The sequence below is a fragment of the Lissotriton vulgaris genome, chromosome 12, assembly GCF_964263255.1.
Source record: "Lissotriton vulgaris chromosome 12, aLisVul1.2, whole genome shotgun sequence".
Classification (NCBI taxonomy): Eukaryota; Metazoa; Chordata; class Amphibia; order Caudata; family Salamandridae; genus Lissotriton; species Lissotriton vulgaris.
Window position 1 is genome coordinate 133782011 of NC_141700.1, and position 21568 is coordinate 133803578.

General features: G+C 46.8%; 1 protein-coding gene across 2 annotated transcripts in view; it reads right to left on the reverse strand.

Annotated features, from left to right (window-relative positions):
• Nucleotides 1-21568, reverse strand: part of LOC147673649 (protein S100-A2-like) — a 54868-nt gene that overhangs the window by 26313 nt on the left and 6987 nt on the right. Inside the window, exons 1-2 of one of the 2 annotated variants that reach the window (XM_086946391.1) lie at nucleotides 20392-20561; nucleotides 1641-1795 (exon numbers count right to left, since the gene is read on the reverse strand). In XM_086946391.1, the coding sequence (XP_086802517.1) occupies nucleotides 1641-1778 (138 nt within the window). In that variant the 5' untranslated portion in view covers nucleotides 1779-1795; nucleotides 20392-20561. Of the gene's footprint in view, nucleotides 1-1640; nucleotides 1796-20391; nucleotides 20562-21568 lie in introns of those variants that run through there. The other variant, XM_086946390.1, reaches the window with a different exon arrangement.

Below are 21568 nucleotides of genomic sequence, written 5' to 3' on the forward strand. Positions count from 1 at the left end.
AGGGGAGGGTCCACCCGTAGTTGGAACTCGCTAGAAGGCTTGTTTGTAAACTTACAGAACCTAGGATTCTTGCAGAGCTGATGTTGGGAGGAAGGTCACAGAATGCTTGTTTAAAAAAGCAACAGCAACTGGAAAATCCATAAAAGTCTGAAATTATTAAATGAACAAGCTATCTGATTGGCTGATGCGTCGCATTGGTGTGTGCGCCCTGCTGGGCTTGGGACCTTAGGGAAGGCGACTATGCATATGGCCAAAAATGCCATTTAGGTCAATGCCATGTTTCCATCAATCAAACCACAAAAATAGAATATGTAGCGATATAGAGTGTATGAAAGGTTGAATTAGGGTTCCTCAAATGTAAATATAAAGTTCACACTTGTTTCAGTCTCCTCCAATTCAATGCCTTTTCAGTGGCTCTTCTTCTCTATTTAAATAGTGGAAGTGTCGTGTGTGTAGTTATGTGACTGCCGTAGGTAAGGATGATGTCATTTTGGGCTAGAGACATAACAAGTTAGACCTGAAACTGTCCCAGAATGCAAATGGCGCCAGCTGAGAGCATTTTTGTCAAAATGAGCTGATAATAAGAAAACAAATGTTGGAACGCATACTATTTTAAAATGGCCGTCACAAGTACGGGCGTCTTCCATATGTCCCAATCATTAAGTTAATGTACTAGCACTTCTTTCTCCCTCGCTTTCTGAGGGTTCCCGAAATGCTGATTTGGGAAGTACAAATGCCACCAGCTGAGTGCGTTTAGCTCGAAACAAGCCAAGAATAATAAATAAAAATATCGAAAGATGAAACGGAAACAAAATGGAAAATGCATGCCTATGCTAACTTTAATAGCAGTACGACTGAGAGCAGTGTCGAAGACACAATCAGCTGGGAGCAGCGCCATAGACACGAGCAGGAGCAGCTGGGAGCTGGGAGCTGCTCCATCAGAAAGCAACTAATAAACGAGCAGCAGCAGCTGGGAGCTGCGCCGTTGGAAAGCAACTAATAAAAACAGAAGATAAGCATAAAGCGCATTGTTGTCAGGAATCCAGCAGCGGCAAGCCACCCCCCTCCCAAAAAAAAGAGTGCTCACAAAGTAGCCTAAGTAAGAGTAAGAGCACATGTAAAAGGGGCAATCCTCATGGGAGGGTACAAGAGACCAAAAGGAACGACTATTAAGCATATTGACCAAACAAAAGCAGACATTTAGGAAGGACAGTAACAGGAACCAATGAAAAAGATGGGAAGTGGTCCACATGACCACAAGACCACATTGTAGGCACAGCATGTCTCAAAGACAGTACATGCGTTGCCTAGGCGAGACCTAAAAACCAGCTCCAGTCATGCTATCAAAAGAATATTAAAGAAGCTATGTTATTCCTGATAGATAAACACAAGAAAAGGATGGAACATATTTGAAGGAGAAACAAGCAAATGAAATTGCCCGTTTGCATTGATATTGTCCACATAACGGTTCATCAATAGGCAGCTAAAAGCTATCTGTGGTCTAGGCCTAAAAATGTGTGCATTGTGAGTCTGCGGAACAGCTTTATCTTTTGGATCAATTTAATTTGAGCTATGGCTAACCTGAAACTATTCCCCTCCTTAAGATTAAATTGCCCTCCCTCAATCCTAGAGGTACTCACAGACAGTGATGGGAATTCTGCGCGCACCATCCTCTCAAGCTCCGCCTGGTTCAATTCACCAGCATTGCAGTCATCCCCAGAGTACTTTTTGAAGGTGTAGCAGATGTGGTGTATAACATTCTCTAGGGTGATAGACATTGTATGTTGTGTATGATCTGGAAGCAGAAAAATAGCAAAGTAAGGTACATATTTGTAGATTTTCTTTTTGTTTGGACGCAAAGAACACTTCCTACAACAAAATCATTTCTCTATTCATAGATCACACATGTAACACCACATTTGGCTGGGCCGGAGATAGGGAAAGTATTTCCTAAAAATACCTATAACAACAATTAATACTGTTCCACTTATGGTAATACACCAGTCATATAGGTTGTTCCCCTTTATTATTCTATTGGAGAGTGAGGTTGTATTCTGTATCACTAAGATTGCATTGTATCTACCTAAGCTGTTTACAAATTGCCCACATGTCTATGATCAATTTATAAACACCACCCCCTTTTGTACCAATTTATAAACAGGGCATCTGTGTTCGATCTAATAAACATTGTATGGTTTGTATATTTTGTTTATTCAACTGTTTTCTGCAGTGCAAATGGTGTAAGAGATATTAGTGAGCTTTACCTGAAATGCTAGAAAGCTACAACAAAATTTAGAATAATAAGCAACAAACAACCAGAACTAGAAAATAGACTCTGGAAGGTTGGTGGTCATGACGGGGTCAGAATTTGTCTAATTGAAAGCATAAAAGGATGTTTATCGTGATATTCCGAAAGGTAGAATGTTGGTTGTATTCTTAGTGGGAAGGTAAGAGTTCCATATATTATTTAATGCTTCAGTGAAATAGTGCGTCATAGGTTTATTTGAGATGTCATCAGTGATGTCATCAATGATGTAATTTAACATGTCATGAGTGATGTAACGTGAGAGATCATAAGCAGTGGCATGAGGGGACCAAGTTATAGTTAGTTCACTAAACTATAACTGGAGAATTTTTAATATTTGTAAGTTTTTTGAACGTTAGTTCTTATCTCATTTCAACACCTAAGTATAACATCACACAAAACCTTGTGTTTTTTCTGTGTATTTGCTATTTTTTTATGATCATATTCAGAGTGAAGCATATGCCCAATCCCCTTAGGCAACCTCCATCCAATGCCTAGTTGGATTTCACAGTTGGGGTATGCATGAGTGGCCTGGCCTAGTGCATAACTCCCCTCGGGCACCCGACACCTTTAGCTGTGCACAGAGTTGGTTTGCCCCAGGACTCAACCCACTGCAGGCAGCTAGCCCCACTGTGAATGGCCTACACAATGGCAATTGGTTGCAGGCTCCAGTCTATGAGCAGACCCTTCTCTTTTTTTAAAAGATTTTTCGGTACTGAGGTACCTCATTTCGGATTTCGCAGGGGAACGTGTTACTGAGCGCTGGTACTGCTGTCCCAGGGTTGATCACAGGGTCTCTCCTTTAGCCTTCCCCTGCACCCAACTCCCTGCAGGCACCCAACCCTCCACAGGTGCCTATCCTCTGGCCAGACTCTGTGCCAACCCACCCAAGATATTAGCCAAGTTTGTGGTACAGTATCCCATCTGCCCTACTTTAACTAAGGCCCTCAATTGCTCTTGCTCCCACTTTTTCAATATTTCTTCAAAATATTATTCTCTATTGATTTGTGCAGTATGCTTTACCTGTTGTATGTGAGTTATTTTTGGTACTAAGATAAGTCACTGGCCTGACAATCATATTATTGTAAGTTATTGCATGAGTTACTGACTTTCTAACTACATACCACTCTGAGGGCCTGATGTGACTCGCAGTTTGCGAGGCACTATTTTGGATGTACAACAGTGTGTGTATGACACACTGTTAGCGATTCCCAATGGGGTCGAAAATGGAGAGGCTCATGAATATTAATGAGCCTCTTGCAATTTGCGACCGCATTGGGAATGGCAGGCCCTCTCAGATATGGTGGCCTGCTGGCCTCAGCAGACCACCATGTCTGGAACTGCTTTTAAATAAAGCATTTCTTTTTATTTTTTAAATGCAGCCTGTTTTCCTTAAAGGGAAACAGGATGACTTTTTTTAAAAAAATGAAACGTTTTCGTTTCATTTTTTAAGGGCAGGCAGTGGTCCCTGGGTCCGCTGCCTGCCCTTAAAACATATTTTCCCCTGTGTTTGCAAAGGGGAAGGGGTCCCCTGGGGACCTCTTCCCTTTTTTGCGAACCCATTACCACCCTCTTGAACAGGGTGGTAATTTGCAAGTGTTTTGCGTCCGCAATTGCCGACACAAAACATTCTTACATAGGGTTACGCTCTCTATTAGGAAGGGGATGCCCCTTCCTAATAGCAAGTCGCAAAACCCTATTTTGCGAGTCGCAAAAAATGGTGAATTGCAAAATAGGGTTTGTACATACCCCATGCTGTTTTTGCATGCGCAAACAGGTTTGCAAACCTGTTTGCGCATGCAAAAATGGTTGTACATCTGGCCCTGAGTCCAGTGCCCTTTAATGTAGCACCTGAACACCAGATACAGACTGACTCAATCACCTCAATTGAGGATAAGCAACCACCAGTGCCCTGTGGTTGCCAAAGCGGCTCTGAAAACCCTATGCAGCAGGACTGCTTCAAATAAAGTTGAAAACCTGATTCTTAAACACTGTGCACATTCTAATTGCTTCAGTCAATTAACATCCTTATCCAGCTGCATCTTCAACAAAAAGTACAATTGGTGAGTTTTAATTTTAGCAATATAAGTAATAAAACTTGACATCATAACTTTACTTCACTCCTTTACCTTTACCCACAACTTGTATTGGTCTTGTCTGCCATGACACCTTTTTGGTTTGACCAAGCGTCACATGGAAGGTGTCAACCAACAAGTTGTCATGGTAGACAAGACCAATAAAAGTAGAATACAAAATTGAAGATTCATTTCTCATAATAAATTTACCTAACAGAGAATTAACCCTGAAGAAGCGACTGGGTCGTGAAACACTTGTTGGCTGGGCTTTCTATATTTATATGGAGTTAAAAATATTGGCACCACCGTTGTTTATATTCGAATAAACCCATACATGAAGATTTAGTTGCCGAGTAATATTGGACATTCATTTTATCCTATACACTTTAAAGTATTATTTGATAACTAACTGTTTGGATGACCGGTATTCTGGGGTTAGTGCACCAATCATATCCTGCACCAGATCTTTTTATATATATTTATTTTTTATATCAATATATATATATATTGCTTGAACTACTTACTTTTAGAAGGAGAAGGATAGCTTTCTTCAACTTTATTCAATAGTCCCGACCACTGGAATTATGTGGTGCTGTAGCATTTCAATTTTAATATGTAGTTGCCAAATTAACAACCAAATGCTACATAATTTTGGGGATTTTAACAAAACACATTTTGTTTCCAGCTCCAAACCATAAGTAGTTGTTGGACGTCTGACCAGTCTACGTTTTGTGTACACTTCATGTTAGCTCCATCACCTGAGACCGAACATTAAAGTTGTTTGTAACTTGCAGGATAGCTCTGCTGTTTAAAAAAACACTTGTACGATCTGTGAGCCTGAGAGCGAAATCTGCTGTCCTAAGCCAAAGCTGTACGTTCAGTGTTTAATTTGTGCCGGCCCTTGCCAGTGAAGGTCGCCAGCACTTTTTTGGGGGGAACCAGGATTTATTAGTGTGTGCACAGAGTATTTATAGAGCTACTAGTTGATACGATCAAAGAAATAGCTGGTTTCTAGCTCTGAGCTTTCCCTGCAGATAGCTTTTGATAACACAATGCAGGTACTGAGTACCTGCGCTTTTCTAATTTGAAAGAGAAAGTAGCTGCACTTCTGATCTCTGCTACAATACATTTAAGGGTCGATTCCGATTCGGTAAAATCCCCTACGAATCGCCGTACGGAGCATTTTTCCCATACGAACCAAACACCTTCAACGTGCCCGTACGTACGATGAAGTACGATCCGAAACCATAGCAGATCTCCGTACAAATGGTACGACAGACCATGAGACTTAAAAATACGTACAAATCCCATTCGGAACATGCAGTACGCGACATCCTTCTTGATTGAAGCAGCTTTTCACGAACCAGCAAATACGATTCGATACGACAACACTCCCTACGACTCTTTTTCTATGGGAGTGTAAAACAGCCGTAAAAGCATATTTCGACTCAAACCGTATGAGGCATGAACCCTCCCGGTTACGTGAGTGCATCCCATCATTGCAGGTGTATGGTGCGTAGGGGTACGGTGCGTAGGAGTACGGTGCATGGGTGTATGGTGCATGGGTGTACGGTGCGTAGGTGTACGGTGCATAGGAGTATGGTGCGTAGGGGTACAGAGCATAGGGGTACGGTGCATACCCCCATGATTGCAGGGGTACGGCGCTTATGTGAATGTGTGGTTCTCCGTACGAATTGCTCATACAACGTTTTCCGTACAAATCGCGTTCTCGTTCCCCGGTCCGGATCGTACTTGTCGGGTCGTACAGCATGTTTACGATTCGTACGGTTCACCGTGATGGTCCTGTATCGTACAGATTTTCCCCTGCTTTTTGTACGGTTCACACACATTCGTACGTATGTATTCTTTTCCTACGGATCGTACTACGTGATTTGGACGATTCGTACGGAAACGGCTACAAATACGAATCGTCATACGGATTTGTTTCCCGAATCGGAATCGATCCCTTAATGGGAGAGTACTATCACTTTTCATAAGTAAACAGGTTCACTGGCAAGTGAGTACCAGCACTTCTATATTTTCATCTGAAACACCGTGGTAACACTTGACATCTGTTGTGAGACACTCAGGCTCTGCTCTGCCCCCTACCTTTCAAGTGTGGATTTCAGCGAAGAGGAAAGCTCCTCAGTGCGCTGGTTGGATGCACAATGATGGGGCGCCTTGCAGAAGCTGGTGGGGGGCCCCTTACACTCCGTGCATGACGGATATTCAGAGGCTTTAGGTTGAAAGGGTATCCCCGAAAGTGAACATTACACTTCTCCCCCAGCGCTTTCGCAAGTTCTTCCTGCCTACAGAAACACGGCCCTCTGGTCTGTGCCATCAGATGGTCCATTTGCGCCTGTTCATGCCCCTCAAAGCTGATGGTTCATTGGGCGTGGCCAAGAACTCCAACATTTCGGACGCATAATAGCAAGGCTCCGTCCTGGTCCCGAAAATATCCTGTACTTATCCGACTTGGGGCGACACTGCGGCCCTCCGAAGGGGTGCAAATGAAATAACTGCATACCGGCAGGTGAAAAATCGAAGAAGGAAGCACCTGGCGCCGAAGGGCTCAGAGGAAGCGCGACGTGCGCAGGCAGTGGGCTGCAGGCCCTGAACCACCGGAGTCGCAGGAGGAGGGAGGCGGCTCATGAGGGGCCTCGCCCAGACCTAATCGGAGCAGCTCTGGGCTGAGGCAATCCCCAAAGCCAGAAGAAGAAAGGTGAGGCAAGGTTCTTGAGAGCGGGGGACCTTGGGGAGATAGCGGTGATAAAGGAAGACAGAACGAAGGGAAATCTCACTCTCGGCCCGACGCAGGTCTTCGGAGCCGGACTTGAGTGGGAGTTCTGGCCGGGTGTCATCAGGCAGAGAATGAAAACGGTTGCCCCCCTCTGATGTGGGCGATAATATCAGGCAAAGCAGAAGAGGCCTAGAGAAGAGGGGAAGAAGCGACCAAACACACACCCAGGACTCCCAGAGGGCTCACAGTGTCATGCATGGGAAGTGGGCCCTGGGCCCTGAATCATCGAAGTCGCAGTAGGAGGGAGGCAGCTCCCGGAGGGCCTCGTCCAGACCAAATCGGAGAGGGGCAGGGCTGAGGCAATCCCAAAGTAGGAAGAAAGAAGGTGAGGCGAGTACACAGAGAACGAGACGCCTTGGGGAGATAGAGGCTGTAAAAGAAGGCAGAACGAAGGGTAAACTCACCCTCAGGCGACACAAGTCTTCAGAGCCAGTCCCGAGAGGAAGATCTCGGCCTAGATTCATCAGGCAGCGGTGCACCAGCAGTGCGGGGACCTCACAGGCCTGGATGTGGGTGCCGGAGGTGAGAAGATGCTGATCAGAGGGAGTCCGGTTGTCTGGGCACGTAGTAGGCGGAGAATCATTAGTGACTCTGGGGGCCAAATAGCCTTGGGAGGCTCCAGCGAAGCGCTTGCTAGAACACAACGGACCCAGACGCACGCAGTAAGAAACTGGGTCTTGTGAACACTTGCAATTTCTGCACAAAGTCAGATCAGCGATAGCAGAGGCCAAGATGCCACGATCGAAGGGCAAAGCTGGGAACACACCGCCTACCACACTGGAACCTTCCCCACTACACACTGAAAATTATAGTGGAGTGCCTGAGGACAAAGAAAGATCTCTGTACCTCCACTTAGACATGGTACTAGTGGCAATAGCAGACACAAAGGTGGCATTGCAGCAAGACATAGGGGCAGTGTCTATGGGACTAGGATTGCTGCAGGCGGAACACCGTAAATTGGCTGACAGTGTTAAAGAAGTCGAAAACTCTGTCACTGAACTTATACCAGAACACAAACAGGGGGCCTCGCAGCTTGATGACCTCATCTCAAGAGTAGCAGATTTGGAATGACGGGCTGAAGATGCCGAAGAGCAAAATAGACATAATAACATCAGGATTGTAGGTATCCCTGAGGGTACGGAGGGCACAGACATGCTGCGAACGGTTAAGACTCTTGGATATCCGAACATACTAAGAGAGGCACCACATAGAGGGTGTAAAAGTGGGGAAATTACTAGCATAGCTAATTCACCCGGAAGGTAGGGGGTCCCCGATACCAAGTATTTGAGACCCTGAGGGAAAGACAATTTTCTCTCCTAAAGTTATAAATGACAAGATCAGGGAATACTATGTGACACTCTACGGGAATCCAGATGAGGTACAGGAAGAAAAGATGGTGGCATACCTGGAGGGCCTGGGATTGCAAGGGCTAGATAAGGCCTCATGGGAAAGCCTGGAAACGGCGATTACTGCACAGGAATTTAGCCCAGCAATTAAAGAAATGACCAGAAGAAAAATTCTTGGGCTGGATGGTCTTCTGGCTGAATTTTTTACACTTATGTGGATCTTTCGTCCCCCGGACTCTAAAAAATGTATGCAGCTGCACTACTGGCGTTCCATCTCCCGTCCTCCTCTAGAGAAGCGTTAGTGGTCCCACTGCCCGAATCTAAATCAGATTCAGTAGGAACGGCGGACCTCCGTCCGCTATCAATGCTGAATCTCGACTTTAAAATACTTAGCACAGTGTTAGCAAAAAGATTTCTGTTGCAAATGCAGCAACTGGTCCACACAGACCAAAATGGGTTCATCCTGGTACGCTCGACCTCCAACAACCTGAGTAGGTTGTATCATGTATTATTCCATAAAGACCTGGCGAAGTTCGCTAATGCTGTAGTGATGGCAGTAGACTTGGAAAAGGCTTTCGATTCATTACGATGGGACTTTCTGCTACAGGTGATGAAGAGAATGGGTCTGGGAGATGAATGGCTGCTATGGGTCCGCTTGCGGATGACATCTTACTATACATAAGGGATGGGACACAGGGCATAGTGAAAGCGATTCGCGTCTTGGAGGAATTCATGGCACTGTCAGGGCTACAAGTGAACACCCGGCGGAAGACTCACATATTTACGGCGAGGCCTACACTGGTCAGAACACTAGACCTCCCAGTAGGACCTCCATGGACCCTGAGCTTCTTTAAATACCTCGGCATACAGATGTTCCATATGCAAATAGATCTACTAGAGGGGAACCTTGACAGGGCCCTTAGAGGACTAAGGGCAAATGTGTCCTTCTGGCGTTCCCTTAAACTCTCAGTCATGGCCAGAAAACCACTCTCCAAAATGGTGGTGCTGTCCAGGCTACTGTATTACTTTGTCAACCTCCCAGTGGTGATCCCGAAGAAGTGGTTCAGAGATATAGACACCTTGCTGAAAGAACTGGACTGGGATGGAAGACCTAATAGGGTATCCCTAAAAATCTTGAGACAACCCTTAACGGGGGGCTAGGTGTACCAAACTTTGGAGCGGCACAGCTTCATTGCTGGCCCAATGGCTGGAAGGGAAGGGGTTAGAAACACTGGCACTTCCAGAACAATCTTCCTGGGGAACATTGCTTACCAGGATGTTAAATCCCAAACACAAGATTAAAACATGGGAGTATTACTCAAAGTGGCATTGGCATGCTATTATAGATATACAAAGCGAGCAGCGGGAACACCACTATACGCACCAGACCTACCAATAATAGAACTAACATAGATGGGGGTTGGCACCCCCTTGACTTAAGGGCAGTTGCGGGGATGGGAGGAGGCGGGTGTGATCACAGTCCGGGACTGCTAGGATGGAGAATTACTACCTCTAACAGAATTCCTGGAGTACCTGTAGCTATCCCCAGGGCAGTTACTAAACTGCCATAATGTGCGAGGGACACTAGCCGTATTATGGGGTGGAGACACACACGAGCCCACCACACACAGCCCTTCAGGCAATGTTGACACTGAGATCTTCCAGACAATTGATGAAATGGCTGTATGCTGCGATAATGGACATGACGGAGATAGCCCTGTCTCACTTACAGGAGAAATGGGAGGACCTGGTGGGGAGGCTAATGACTGGGACTGAATGGAAGAAAGTCTTAGGAAGCCCAAAAAAGATATAGAGGAATGCCAACTTTAAACTCATACAGTTCAATACACTTCACATGACCCACCTCACACCTCACAGACTGAACGTCATGTATGGGGAAAATGATCAGATGTGCACCAGATGTACAGCAATAGATGCCAATGTTGCACACATGATGTGGAACTGTCCGGTACTTCAGACGTACTGGAAAACGATTGTAGAGACCATAAACGGAGTTCTGGCATGCACAATGAAATGCTGCCCGGAAGTTTGCCTGCTTGGACTATTCCAGAGGCCCATAGCCCGACTTATCAAATAGACAGCATGAATAAGCAACAGAGTTAACCGCCTGAGAAAGAGGTCCCCCTCATCCCAAACCCCCCTCGAGACTGTGACATATGATTGGGCCAGACCCTTGAACAAATCAGGAAATTGCAGAGTGATTGTGTGTTGACCCCAAGTAGACTAAGATGGTTTTTCTTTGTTTTTTGAGTTACTAAAATGTTATTATGTATAGACTGAAAGTGGTATAAGAAAATGGCAACTAACACAACATACTCTCCACACAAACCATTAACACATCAGGAGCATGACACCAAATACTAGAGAAGGAAAACACAATAATCAGGCATGTAAAATACTCAAGAAAGAAACATGTAAATGTAATTTAACAATTCTATGCCTTCTGCTGTTCTACTTCTATACTATCCTCTTGCAAAACATGTCATACTGAATGTATGATTAATGCAACTGATACAAATTGTGGATTGTAAGGTAATAAAGACTAAAATGTCAATAAAAAAGATATTTAATAAGGACAGCTGATGGTTCATACCTAGAGTTGCCACCTAGCCAGTATTTTACTGGTACTACTGCTAATAATTACATGTAAATGGCTGGTGCAGGAAATTAATAAATACAGGCTCGAGGCATCCAGGATGGAGAAACTGAAATGTGGAGCACATAATATTAGCATGCTCCATCTACCTTCCATGTGGCCCAGCTTGTGAATATTCTCAACCGTTTCTGATGCAGATTTTGTTCCTCCCAATGAACCTCTCTAAGGGACATTCGGATATTGGTATTTTTCTAAAAGAGAGGTGGCAACCCTATAATCATACCTTAATTTAAGGATGACTCAGACAGCGGTTCCTGGCATATGCATTTGAAAATACAGGTGTGTTCCTTTTTGTTCTTCCTTTCACAACTTCAACCTGGCGTGAAATTATTAACATGTTTTATTTTAAGATGTGCCAAATGTTTGTTATCAATTTTATGATGCTTGGGAAAGATGAACCTGCCTTGCCACGATTCAAACTCCTGACTCGGAGATCAGCACATTTTGCCTGGAGCTTTCCTTTAAGTCAATACAGCATCATGCTGACTGTAAGCTAGGCTGCAGTATAGAACATAACTAGGCTTTCCTGTTTCTATTTTTGGTAAATTCTGGAGGTTTTTTTTCAGTGTTTTCCAGTGATTTCAATACCCTAAAAAACAGTGGTTACACATTTTTGTGCCATTAAAAACAACAGAGGTACAAAAGGGGCTGGACTGTTCCCATGAGGCACAGGGTCAGACTGATTTGCATATAGCCATGTCTGAACTGGGGTGGCAGAGTGGGCTAAAGAACGGTGATGGATTAAACCCAGATCTTTTGACTGGGTGTGAGTGTTTGATTGATTCAGATACTCTGTCCATCACCACCCCCTTTTGTACCGCTTTTGGCCGCCATAAGTGTGGCAGGGTATGCTCAGACGTGAGTCCCTTGCTCACTTTGCCACTGGATTCAAGCAAGCCGGGCTGAAGACGGCTGGAATGCCAGAAACCGGTCCTCGGAAGCTTGTTTCTGGTCTAGGGTAGACATGGCTTGGCAGTTCGGGCTGGACTGTTCCCATGAGGCACAGGGTCAGACTGATTTGCATATAGCCATGTCTGAACTGGGGTGGCAGAGTGGGCTAAAGAACGGTGATGGATTAAACCCAGATCTTTTGACTGGGTGTGAGTGTTTGATTGATTCAGATGCTCTGTCCATCACCACCCCCTTTTGTACCGCTTTTGGCCGCCATAAGTGTGGCAGGGTATGGTCAGACGTGAGTCCCTTGCTCACTTTGCCACTGGATTCAAACAAGCCGGGCTGAAGACGGCTGGAATGCCAGAAACCGGTCCTCGGAAGCTTGTTTCCGGTCTAGGGTAGACATGGCTTGGCAGTTCGGGATGGACTGTTCCCATGAGGCACAGGGTCAGACTTATTTGCATATAGCCATGTCTGAACTGGGGTGGCAGAGTGGGCTAAAGAACGGTGATGGATTAAACCCAGATCTTTTGACTGGGTGTGAGTGTTTGATTGATTCAGATGCTCTGTCCATCACCACCCCCTTTTGTACCATTAAAAACAACAGAAACAGTGTTTTTCCAGTGTTTATGGAATGTTTTGCTTTTATTATTCCTGGCTTTCTGCACTGACAGTGCATGGTATATAGACAGTGTATGTACTGTGTATATGAGATCAAAATACAGGTTTACAAATCAAACTTAATGTAGTATACAATAGAATTCTTCTTTTTTGAGTCTTTGGTCATGGGCGCTCGCTCTTTCCTTACCATGTAAACTTTTATCTGTGCAAAGGCCCTCTGAACATTGACACTTGAGACAGGCAATGCCTTAATAGCCAGTACATAAATTAAAGTAATAGCCAGCTCTTTTTTTTGTTTGAATATGCGAAGAGTAAATAAAAGAAGGGAAAAGTAAATTGTTAAACCGCAAGTATACAAAGTTATATATGCAAACAACAACAGTTCTCTGTGTCAGCCGTACTTGCCAAACATCTCCTGCAGGTTAGGCATCCGTGTAAGACACATGGTCCAAGAAACGAATAGTCCAGGAATAATTGGGAACACTTGGGAACAGTGAGGAACACATCAACCAAATGAAAACAATTACATTTCGACAAATGAGTGCCATCACATTTACAGGGTGCATAATGCAAGAGAAACTCGAGACATGCAAAGCATGGCGGTATGTCCGGGCATGCATGTTGATTGTCAATGTCCATGCCTCTAAAGTGTGCATCTCGCCACGTTCCCCGGGAAGGCGCACTCGTCCTTTGGGGCTACAGTGTCAACACATGCAAATCCACATCTGTGGTCATTAGGGTAGGCCCAGAGGGACGCATGTGTCCTTCGATATTCAGCGTATCGCGATCATTATATGAAACATAGAACAGTAACTTATAAAATAGGAACTGGTAACATAAATAAAACCAATTCAAAGGAAAAGGAGCATAGGTGAGAGGGTATGCATGTGCTACGCTGTCCTTGGTATGAAATGACCAATGTGGGATGCGGCCGCCCCTGGGGGGAGGGGGGGAGCAAGGGGGGATACCTGCGTGCGTCACGACCCCATAGGGGCGGAAGACGGAAATGTAGAACTGGAGGGGGGGGGGGCCGTGATGGGGGAGCAAGAGGGAACTTCCATGACCTCCGCTCTGGTGCCGGGGATGTCGTGTCCATCGGGTCGCGACAGGGGGACCCATTGCGTATGCTCCGATAGGATCTACCCTCTCTTTGAGAGGCAAACGCAGGATCACCATATTGGACAGCCTCTAGCGAAAACACCACGGCCAGGAAGGTGATCAAAAGGGAAGTACATCTAAATGATGCCTCCCTGAAGGCACGCCCGGTGAAAGGCCGTCAGGGTGTCGTCCCAGGCCTGAGCTATAGGGTACCCGCGAAGTCCCACTGTTTCCTCCCTGTGTAAGGCTACGCTCTCTGCTCTGGCCCAGTTATCAAAGGAGTTACGCCAGTGTGCCACCTGGGGGGGATAACTGTTCTTCCAGCGCTTGGTGATGAGTCTTTTCGCTGTTATTAAGCCAAGGTCCCAAAATCTGACAGGGACTCTCGTCTGTTTAGTCCGTTTGTAAAGACCCAGCAGGCATGTCTCCCATGTGTGCTGTAACCCACCTCCTACCCCCGCAGCCAGGGAGGTCGATACCGCTTTCTAGTAGTCTTGAAGGGAGGGGCAGGACCAAAGCATGTGTAAGAAACCTGCATCTACCAGCCCGCACTTCGAGCATGCAGATGTGGTGAGCCCAAAGTATCGGTTTATCTTGTCCGGGGATAAGTATGCTCAGTGTATGATGTAGTATTGGATGATTTTGAAGCGGGAATTACGTGGGATGTTAAGTGCGCCGGCTAATACCACTGCCCATTCAGGGCTCGACAAATGTACTCGCCCGCTCGCAAATGCGAGTGAATTTTGTTCAGGTCGAGTCAGTTTCAAGGCCTACTTGACCGGCCTGGCGAGTGCTATCTGATAGGTGCAGTTACAGTTGAAGGCTCTAGGTGGCAGCGCATTGCGGTGCGGTGCGCGATGAAGGCTTTAGGGGGCAGCATGTTCATGCACGCACGCACGATAGGCGGAGTGCAGGTGGTGCGGTGCGCAGTTAAAGTCTTTAGGGGGCATCACACTGCCTATTGTTTGGAGGCCAGGGCCGTCAATCTTGTAGCGCGCGAAAGCGCTACCAATGACAGCCCTGGCCTGCCCCCGCGCTGTGCTGCTGAAAGTGCAGCAGTGACGTAGCACGCCACCACACGCGCTCTCCTCGGTGAAGTCGGGACTCAGTGGCAAAGTGCGGGACGATTTGGCAGAGGTGAGCCACTTTTAAATTTCTTTTCATTTACACGAGGCTCCGTCATGTTGTCTCACCTTAGGTCAGCCTCCGAGTCTACGTTTTCCTTTTCCAACAGCGTTAGCTTTCCTTTTTCAACAGCGGTAGGCTGGATGGGGTGGGGCCGGTTTTATGAGAGGGGGCCGGTTTTGTTGCAGGGACCGATGTCAGTTTAGTAGTATTAGACTGTTCCGTGTCTCTCCTCGTGAAATATTACATGACGATTTTTAAAAATCTACCTGGCAGTGCACTATTGATGAATGTCTCCGCCGCGGTCTTATGTTCACCCTTAGGGTTGGGTCTGGAGTGGACCTGGTGAATGTTATCATGCGCATTGGGGCGCGCTGAGTCACGCAATAATTTTATTATTTATAGCATGCTACCCGCAGGTGAGTCTCCTGAGTGTCCGTCCTGTTGTATGCATGTAATCCCCTGATCATGGCACTGTCTGGGGGCGTCGCGACCCGGCCGGTATCAAAAGCAAAAGGGTAGGCCCCGGCACTTTTACATTGGATCGTCTATTCTTTTTTTTGTGTTCATCTCTGATGGAGTGCTTAGTGTTTTTCAGCTGGTTCCCTTGTGTACTGTTGCTACCACCTGCCATCCTGCCATTGTCCGTGGTGTTGAGTGTTTTCCATGTTTCTTGCCCCAGCCACTCCCACCCTGTTGTCCGTCACTTGCCCCTTCACCTGCCGTTATCTGTATGCTTGCTCCCATCCCCTCTGTCCCACCCCTTGTTGTCTGCGTTGTTCTCTTGTAGGTCAGGCCTGCTGGGTGAGTCCGTGCCTGTTCGAATGCTTGGTGAGCAGTGCAGGGAGTTGAAGGTTATCATGGCTTGTTGTTTTTACGTTATAAGAAAAATTAATTCTGATCATTTTTGTGAGCCTTCATTCATAGGACTAGCTGAATAACTGGTGAAAGCTTGTGCAGCAAAATCCTCGTTTGCCCATTTCAATCGGTAGAAAATTGAAGGCAGTACATCTTACAACCACGCTCCTTCTGTGTGTTTTTCACGTCACCAGGGAACCATGTGTCTATATTTGTATTTTTGTAACTTGCATAGAAAGTTATTTTAATGTCTAGATACTGTGCTGGTGGGGGTCTGAAGTTGCTATCTGTATCATGGCAGGGCAAAGAAGTGCTCTGAAGATGGCAGACTGCCTTGACTAACTCGACTTTAATTTGGGTCATTATTTTCAAAAGTGGTAACCTAGTTGTCCAACAATTCGTGTAGAAGAAACGTGACCTCACTTTGCAGCACCAACATTTTTAAAAATCTTTTTAACTAGAGTAAACTACTTTCTGGGCGTTGCACACCTTTAATGTGGTATACGTTTTGTAAAACGCACTTGTTAAACCTCTGCACATTCTGGTTACTCCGATCACCTGGTACTGCATTGATAGAAAGTGGTTGGTTCTGAAGCATTACATTCCGGCACTGGGACATTAATGATTCAGACAATTGTTCCTCTTCTTTGCCGCAGACATTTTCTAGAGTATCAAGTTGACTTTCTTTGTGACCAGGGTGTACAAGTTGCGCAAATGAGCTCCTAAACTTTCCTTGTCGTCCAACCCACATTAGCAATGTGAATGTTTTTTGTATACCGTACATGTGCAAAAGCGCGTTTTTTTGGTGACTGTTCTGTAATGGTTGAGACATTGCGGTAAAAGATTGGCCTCTTTTGTAGTGTTACATTACTTTTTCTGAATGTAAGTGTGATCAGTTTCTGCCTATCTGTTGTGCCAGTTACCACCTACCCCTACATGACATTTGTATTGAGCACCGTCGCACTGCTGCTGTTCCTGCGGTTCCTGTAGCATGTGCTAGAATAGCGTGTTAAAACCTTTCTTTTTCTTTTTCTGAGTGCATAAGACGCATGAAGGTGCAAGGGTCTGCCGTACACCCAAACAGTAGGGAGCATTACATTGAAAGGTGACTGTCTCCTGCAGACGGAAAGCCGGCCACATACTTAGGGATCCATGCAATCTCACTCCTGCAACTGCTGAGTGCTAATACTCACTCTCTTTCTGCACTGAGGTGTAGTATATCCTCATTTAGGCTTTGCGACGCTCTGCAGAGATATGCAGAGTCTTGGAAAGATGTCGCTGGCACCAGGGTAATTTAGAATTTGTATTGTGGACCCTTTCTACGCCCCATTGAGCCAAACCACCAGCATTGAAGAACAAGGGTGTAGAGACACCCCACAGGACTCGATTGTCTCCCCTTATACACATAAAGCCCTTATAGACCTCCTCATCAGAATGGCAGTGGAGGCCTCAGACACAGCTAACTCCCAGCCCCAAAATCCAGGACTGGAAGTCTAGTCATTGACCAGAACTCCAGCAGTGGTCTGGAGAAAAAGGCCTTAATTCTCACATAGGTCACATGTGCAACTGGTGCTGAATGAGGGCGAGCTGCACATATATTGGCATCATTGTGAAATCTGGTCATGCTGTGAAAAGTTGTTGATCTGCTCCAGTAGCAGCTGCAACCCCATCGAACACATGACTGCTTTGATTGGTTCAGGGGTGGTCCGTGAAACTACTTCATTAGCTAGCATAGTTCTGGGTATTATCCAGTTACCTAAGTGTTATCTTAGAGAGCGCTTTTAGGCCTTCTTTGGTTTCCTAGCTCAAGCAGTGTATTAGATGAAATGGGCAATACAGAAAAGTGGCAAGCTCTCTCAGAAGCGTACTTGACGTTCCTGGTATGATTCCAATCCCCCCCGTCCCCCTCTGTTTGGCTGTGCAGAGTTGACTGTTGCTCTGTTGAGAGGAAGGCCTGTAGGATCCTTTTGAAATTGGCTGATGTATACATGTTAAAGTTAAGGTATTTTTTTTGCCATGTATGTTCGCAGAAACCTTCCCCACAGCACTTTGATACACACATAGGGAGGTAAATGGATGAAATTAACGTTTTCCTGGGTTGTTGGCGCTGCATATGTTTTGAAAAAAGTCCATTATGCGATCAATTGTGGGTCGAGTGCATTGCTGTTAGGTCGAGTAGAAAAGTCTACTCACTCGACCTGCAGGTCAAGTGAGATTTTTTAGATTTGTCGAGCCCTGCCATTCTTTATCGGTTCATGCTCGGCCTCTGTCCTCTGTCCACTTGTCGCACAAGCGCTGGGAAGAACACTGTATGTGTGTGTAGGGCCTGTGCCAGCCAGTGTACCACATGGGATCCATTCCCCATCACGTGTAGGTATTGTATTAGCAAGTGAGCCGGTAGTTCTTCAGCCAGGTCACCCCAGGCCTGTGTTAGCATACGTATGAGTATAGCGTGTGTTAGGAACTGTCCCGCCGGTAATCCCGTGTCTGCGACCAGTGTCTCGAATGGGATCAGGGTACCCTCTGCAAACAGGTCTCTCACAGTATCCAGCTCAGCCCGTGTCCAACTACTCAGGGCCGTTTCCGTGATGGCGCCATCCTCCCAGTTCGTCCCCAATAGCGGCGGGTTTGGAGCGTCCGGCTTCGTGGAGCCCGTAGGTTTTAGGCTTCTTATATAACACCTCCGCGCTGCCGCCAAATGTATCTGTGCTGGGCAGCGGATGTTGGCTAACAGATGAAATAATGCATGTACCTGGGCGACCGTCATGACCGTGGTGCCTGTGGTCCTGTCTCTCAGGTTTTTTCCGCTTAGCCAATAGGTCACCCATTGTAGCTGTGCGGCTAAGTAGTAGAGCTCCTGATTGGGGACCGCAAGACCTCCAGACTCCGTTGATGCATAAAGCGTCCCTAAGGCTATTCTGGGCCTTCCCTTGTTCCAGAACAGGCTTCTGATTAATGTCTCCAGTTCCCGAAATATGCGGGTGGGGACATAGACTGGGAGGTTAGCATAGAAATACAATAGCTTGGGTAATGCTATCATTTTCGTCAGACTGATACGGCTCGGGACATTCAGAGGGAGAGAGTTCCAGAAGGTCACCTGCGCTATGAGTGATGAAATCGCCCTTATTAGATTTCCTTCTAAAACATCAGTGGGGTCCCGATACATGTGTGTCAGGTACCCCACAAGACTCACCTGGGCTTGTGAAGTAATTCTGCAGAGACGACAGAAACCACCACCCCTGATCCCAACCTACCCCCGCGGGGAATAACACCCGACAAGGACAAGATGGACCCAGGGATGGGGGCTTTTGGTGGTAGGGACGTTGGGTAGGGTCGTGGCACCGCTGGGTAGGTTCTGGGCACAGCTGAGGGAACAAGACAAGGACCCAATTAGGACGAGGTACTACTCCTACGCCACAACACCCCACAAGACACATACAGGATGGAGCCCCTGTCTCCGGTACTCACCAAGACGTGCTGTTTGCGATGATCCAAGGAAGAGGCCCACAACGTAGCGTCCAGGAGCTTGATGCCTCGGCGTAGAAATGGAAGGCACACCTGCTTATGAACCACCAAAGCACCAAACAAAAGAAAGAGGCGCTTCTGTGCGTAGGGGTGCTAAATAACCGGAACTCCAGGGTAAGCGCTATAGCGTGGCCCAGTGCATGTTTGTGTAACGCTCCTGCGCCACATGCAATAGCTTAACAGTGCTCCCTTTCGTGCTACAATTTGAAACTAGCAGAATCGCTCCTGCGCCACTGCTACAGGAAAAGAAATCCAAGAAATAATGTCAATGCGCTCCTGCGCCACATGCATTAGCCTACCAGTGCTCCCTTTCGTGATACAATTTGAAACTAGCAGAAGCGCTCCTACGCCACTGCTACAAGAAAAGAAATCCAAAAAATGAATGTCACTGTGCTCCTGCGCCACGGCCAGAAGGGGAAATACAAGGCAATGGACTGCCAAGGACAGAGCAAGTCCTGTCCCAACCAGGATACCAAGCACTCACGGCGCTCAGCCCAAAGTTGCCCACAACAGCGCTCCTGCGCGGCTGTGGAAAGGAAAGGAAAAAACAAATGGGAATAAAAACGTCACGTAACGCGTGAAGACTCATGGCAGCGTTACCGTGACTCAAAGAGCAGTGGACCTCTCAGGATACTCGAGGAGCTGAAAGACCGGTCCGCCAACGTCTGCTGGGCTCCGTGAATAATCTAAATCAGAAGCACCGAACCAGCGGTGCAACGCGCATCTAAGCGTATTCCCCCGGAAGTGCTTGGTCAGAAGGAGGACTAGAACGGGACACCACTTCCGGCCGGAAGTTAGTATTCTGATCCTGTATGTGTCCCGTGGTGCCCGGAACGGCGGAAAGCCGCCATATGACAATGTGGACCCATAGATAGCGGAAAGTGGTTCGGTACCAGACAAGCTGCTCGTCTAGAACTGAGATTGCACATTCCGGTGTGGCAACATCGAATGAGTACACGCCAGACTTTGCCCAATTGACCTTGAGTCCCGACATCTTACCAAAAGTGCAGAATATGTCAGTGAGCACCAGTGGGAAGTGTGACAGAGGGAAATCTGGAGATTCCTACCGGCATGCAGATAGAAGGAAAAGAGGTGAGTGACCCACACCACTGGGCAGGAGATCCACGCAGTCCCTCCAGGTGCGACGGCGGGTCCAGATTTACCGTCCCAGTCTGAACTTTGATGGAAAGAACTTTACTGATGCCTTACTGCTGCCAGAGCCCTCGGCGGCTACCCTACCCAATTCTATGCCGGCGAGCGGCACTGGGAACCCAGAGGCTGTTCTTTTGCATGGAGTCTTGTCTTCAGCCCGAGCCCGACCTACAGCCAAGAGACGAATTCTTGGACCAGTGGTGACAACCAGTTGCCCGTGGAGCCCTTTGACACCACTTCGCTGGATTCCCTTCCACGGGGTCGGTCCTCCATTTTGAAGACTACCACATCTTGACAGAGGGAGCCGAAGATGTTACCCAGGTTAAGACTGTTGCTCCTTTGCTGTCGGGCTACTCCATCAGGGTGACTTTTTATTCTCCAGTAACCATCATTTGTCAGATGCCCCCCTCCTCGCTGTCCAGGTCTCTCTGCATTGATACCACCAAGTGGTGCACCGACAACTGATTAGCTTCCACCACCCAAATCTCTCTTTCTCAATGCCGACGTCCTGCGCACTGATGACCGTCCAGATTCTAATACCTAGTCTCTGCTTCAACGCCGTCGAGTGATGCACTGTTGACTGTCACGATCTACATACACATTCAACTAATTCTTGGATAGTAGTAAGTCCAGTCTCGCTACCTCTGCATCCTCGACACCGACTTTTGCCTGCAGGATGGTGGCGGGGTCCAGTGCTAGCTGCAGAGACTCACTTTTATGTCTGGGTCAATATACTGCCTCCCTCGATCCCTTGATGCTGTGCGGGCTGTCAGCCCTTTGTAGCCCCTTTAGTGAAATTGTGAGTGACATTAACAACTATGGGCCTCATTTATGAAACCTGTCACATTGCTGTGCCAAAACAGCGATGCAACAGTTTTCACTGCGCCCTCCTTGCAACACGATGGATGCGCTGAATTTAATGTTCTGCGCTCCATGTCGCAAGGAAAGACAGATACGTCAGGAATCCTGACGTATCTGTCGCCGCAAAAGTCATCAACTCCAGGAATGTGTGGGGGAGGCCTATCCTAAATGCATTGAGTCCCTCTTAAGCCTGCTGTGAGGCAGGCATAAGGTTTTGACGCAATGTCGTCC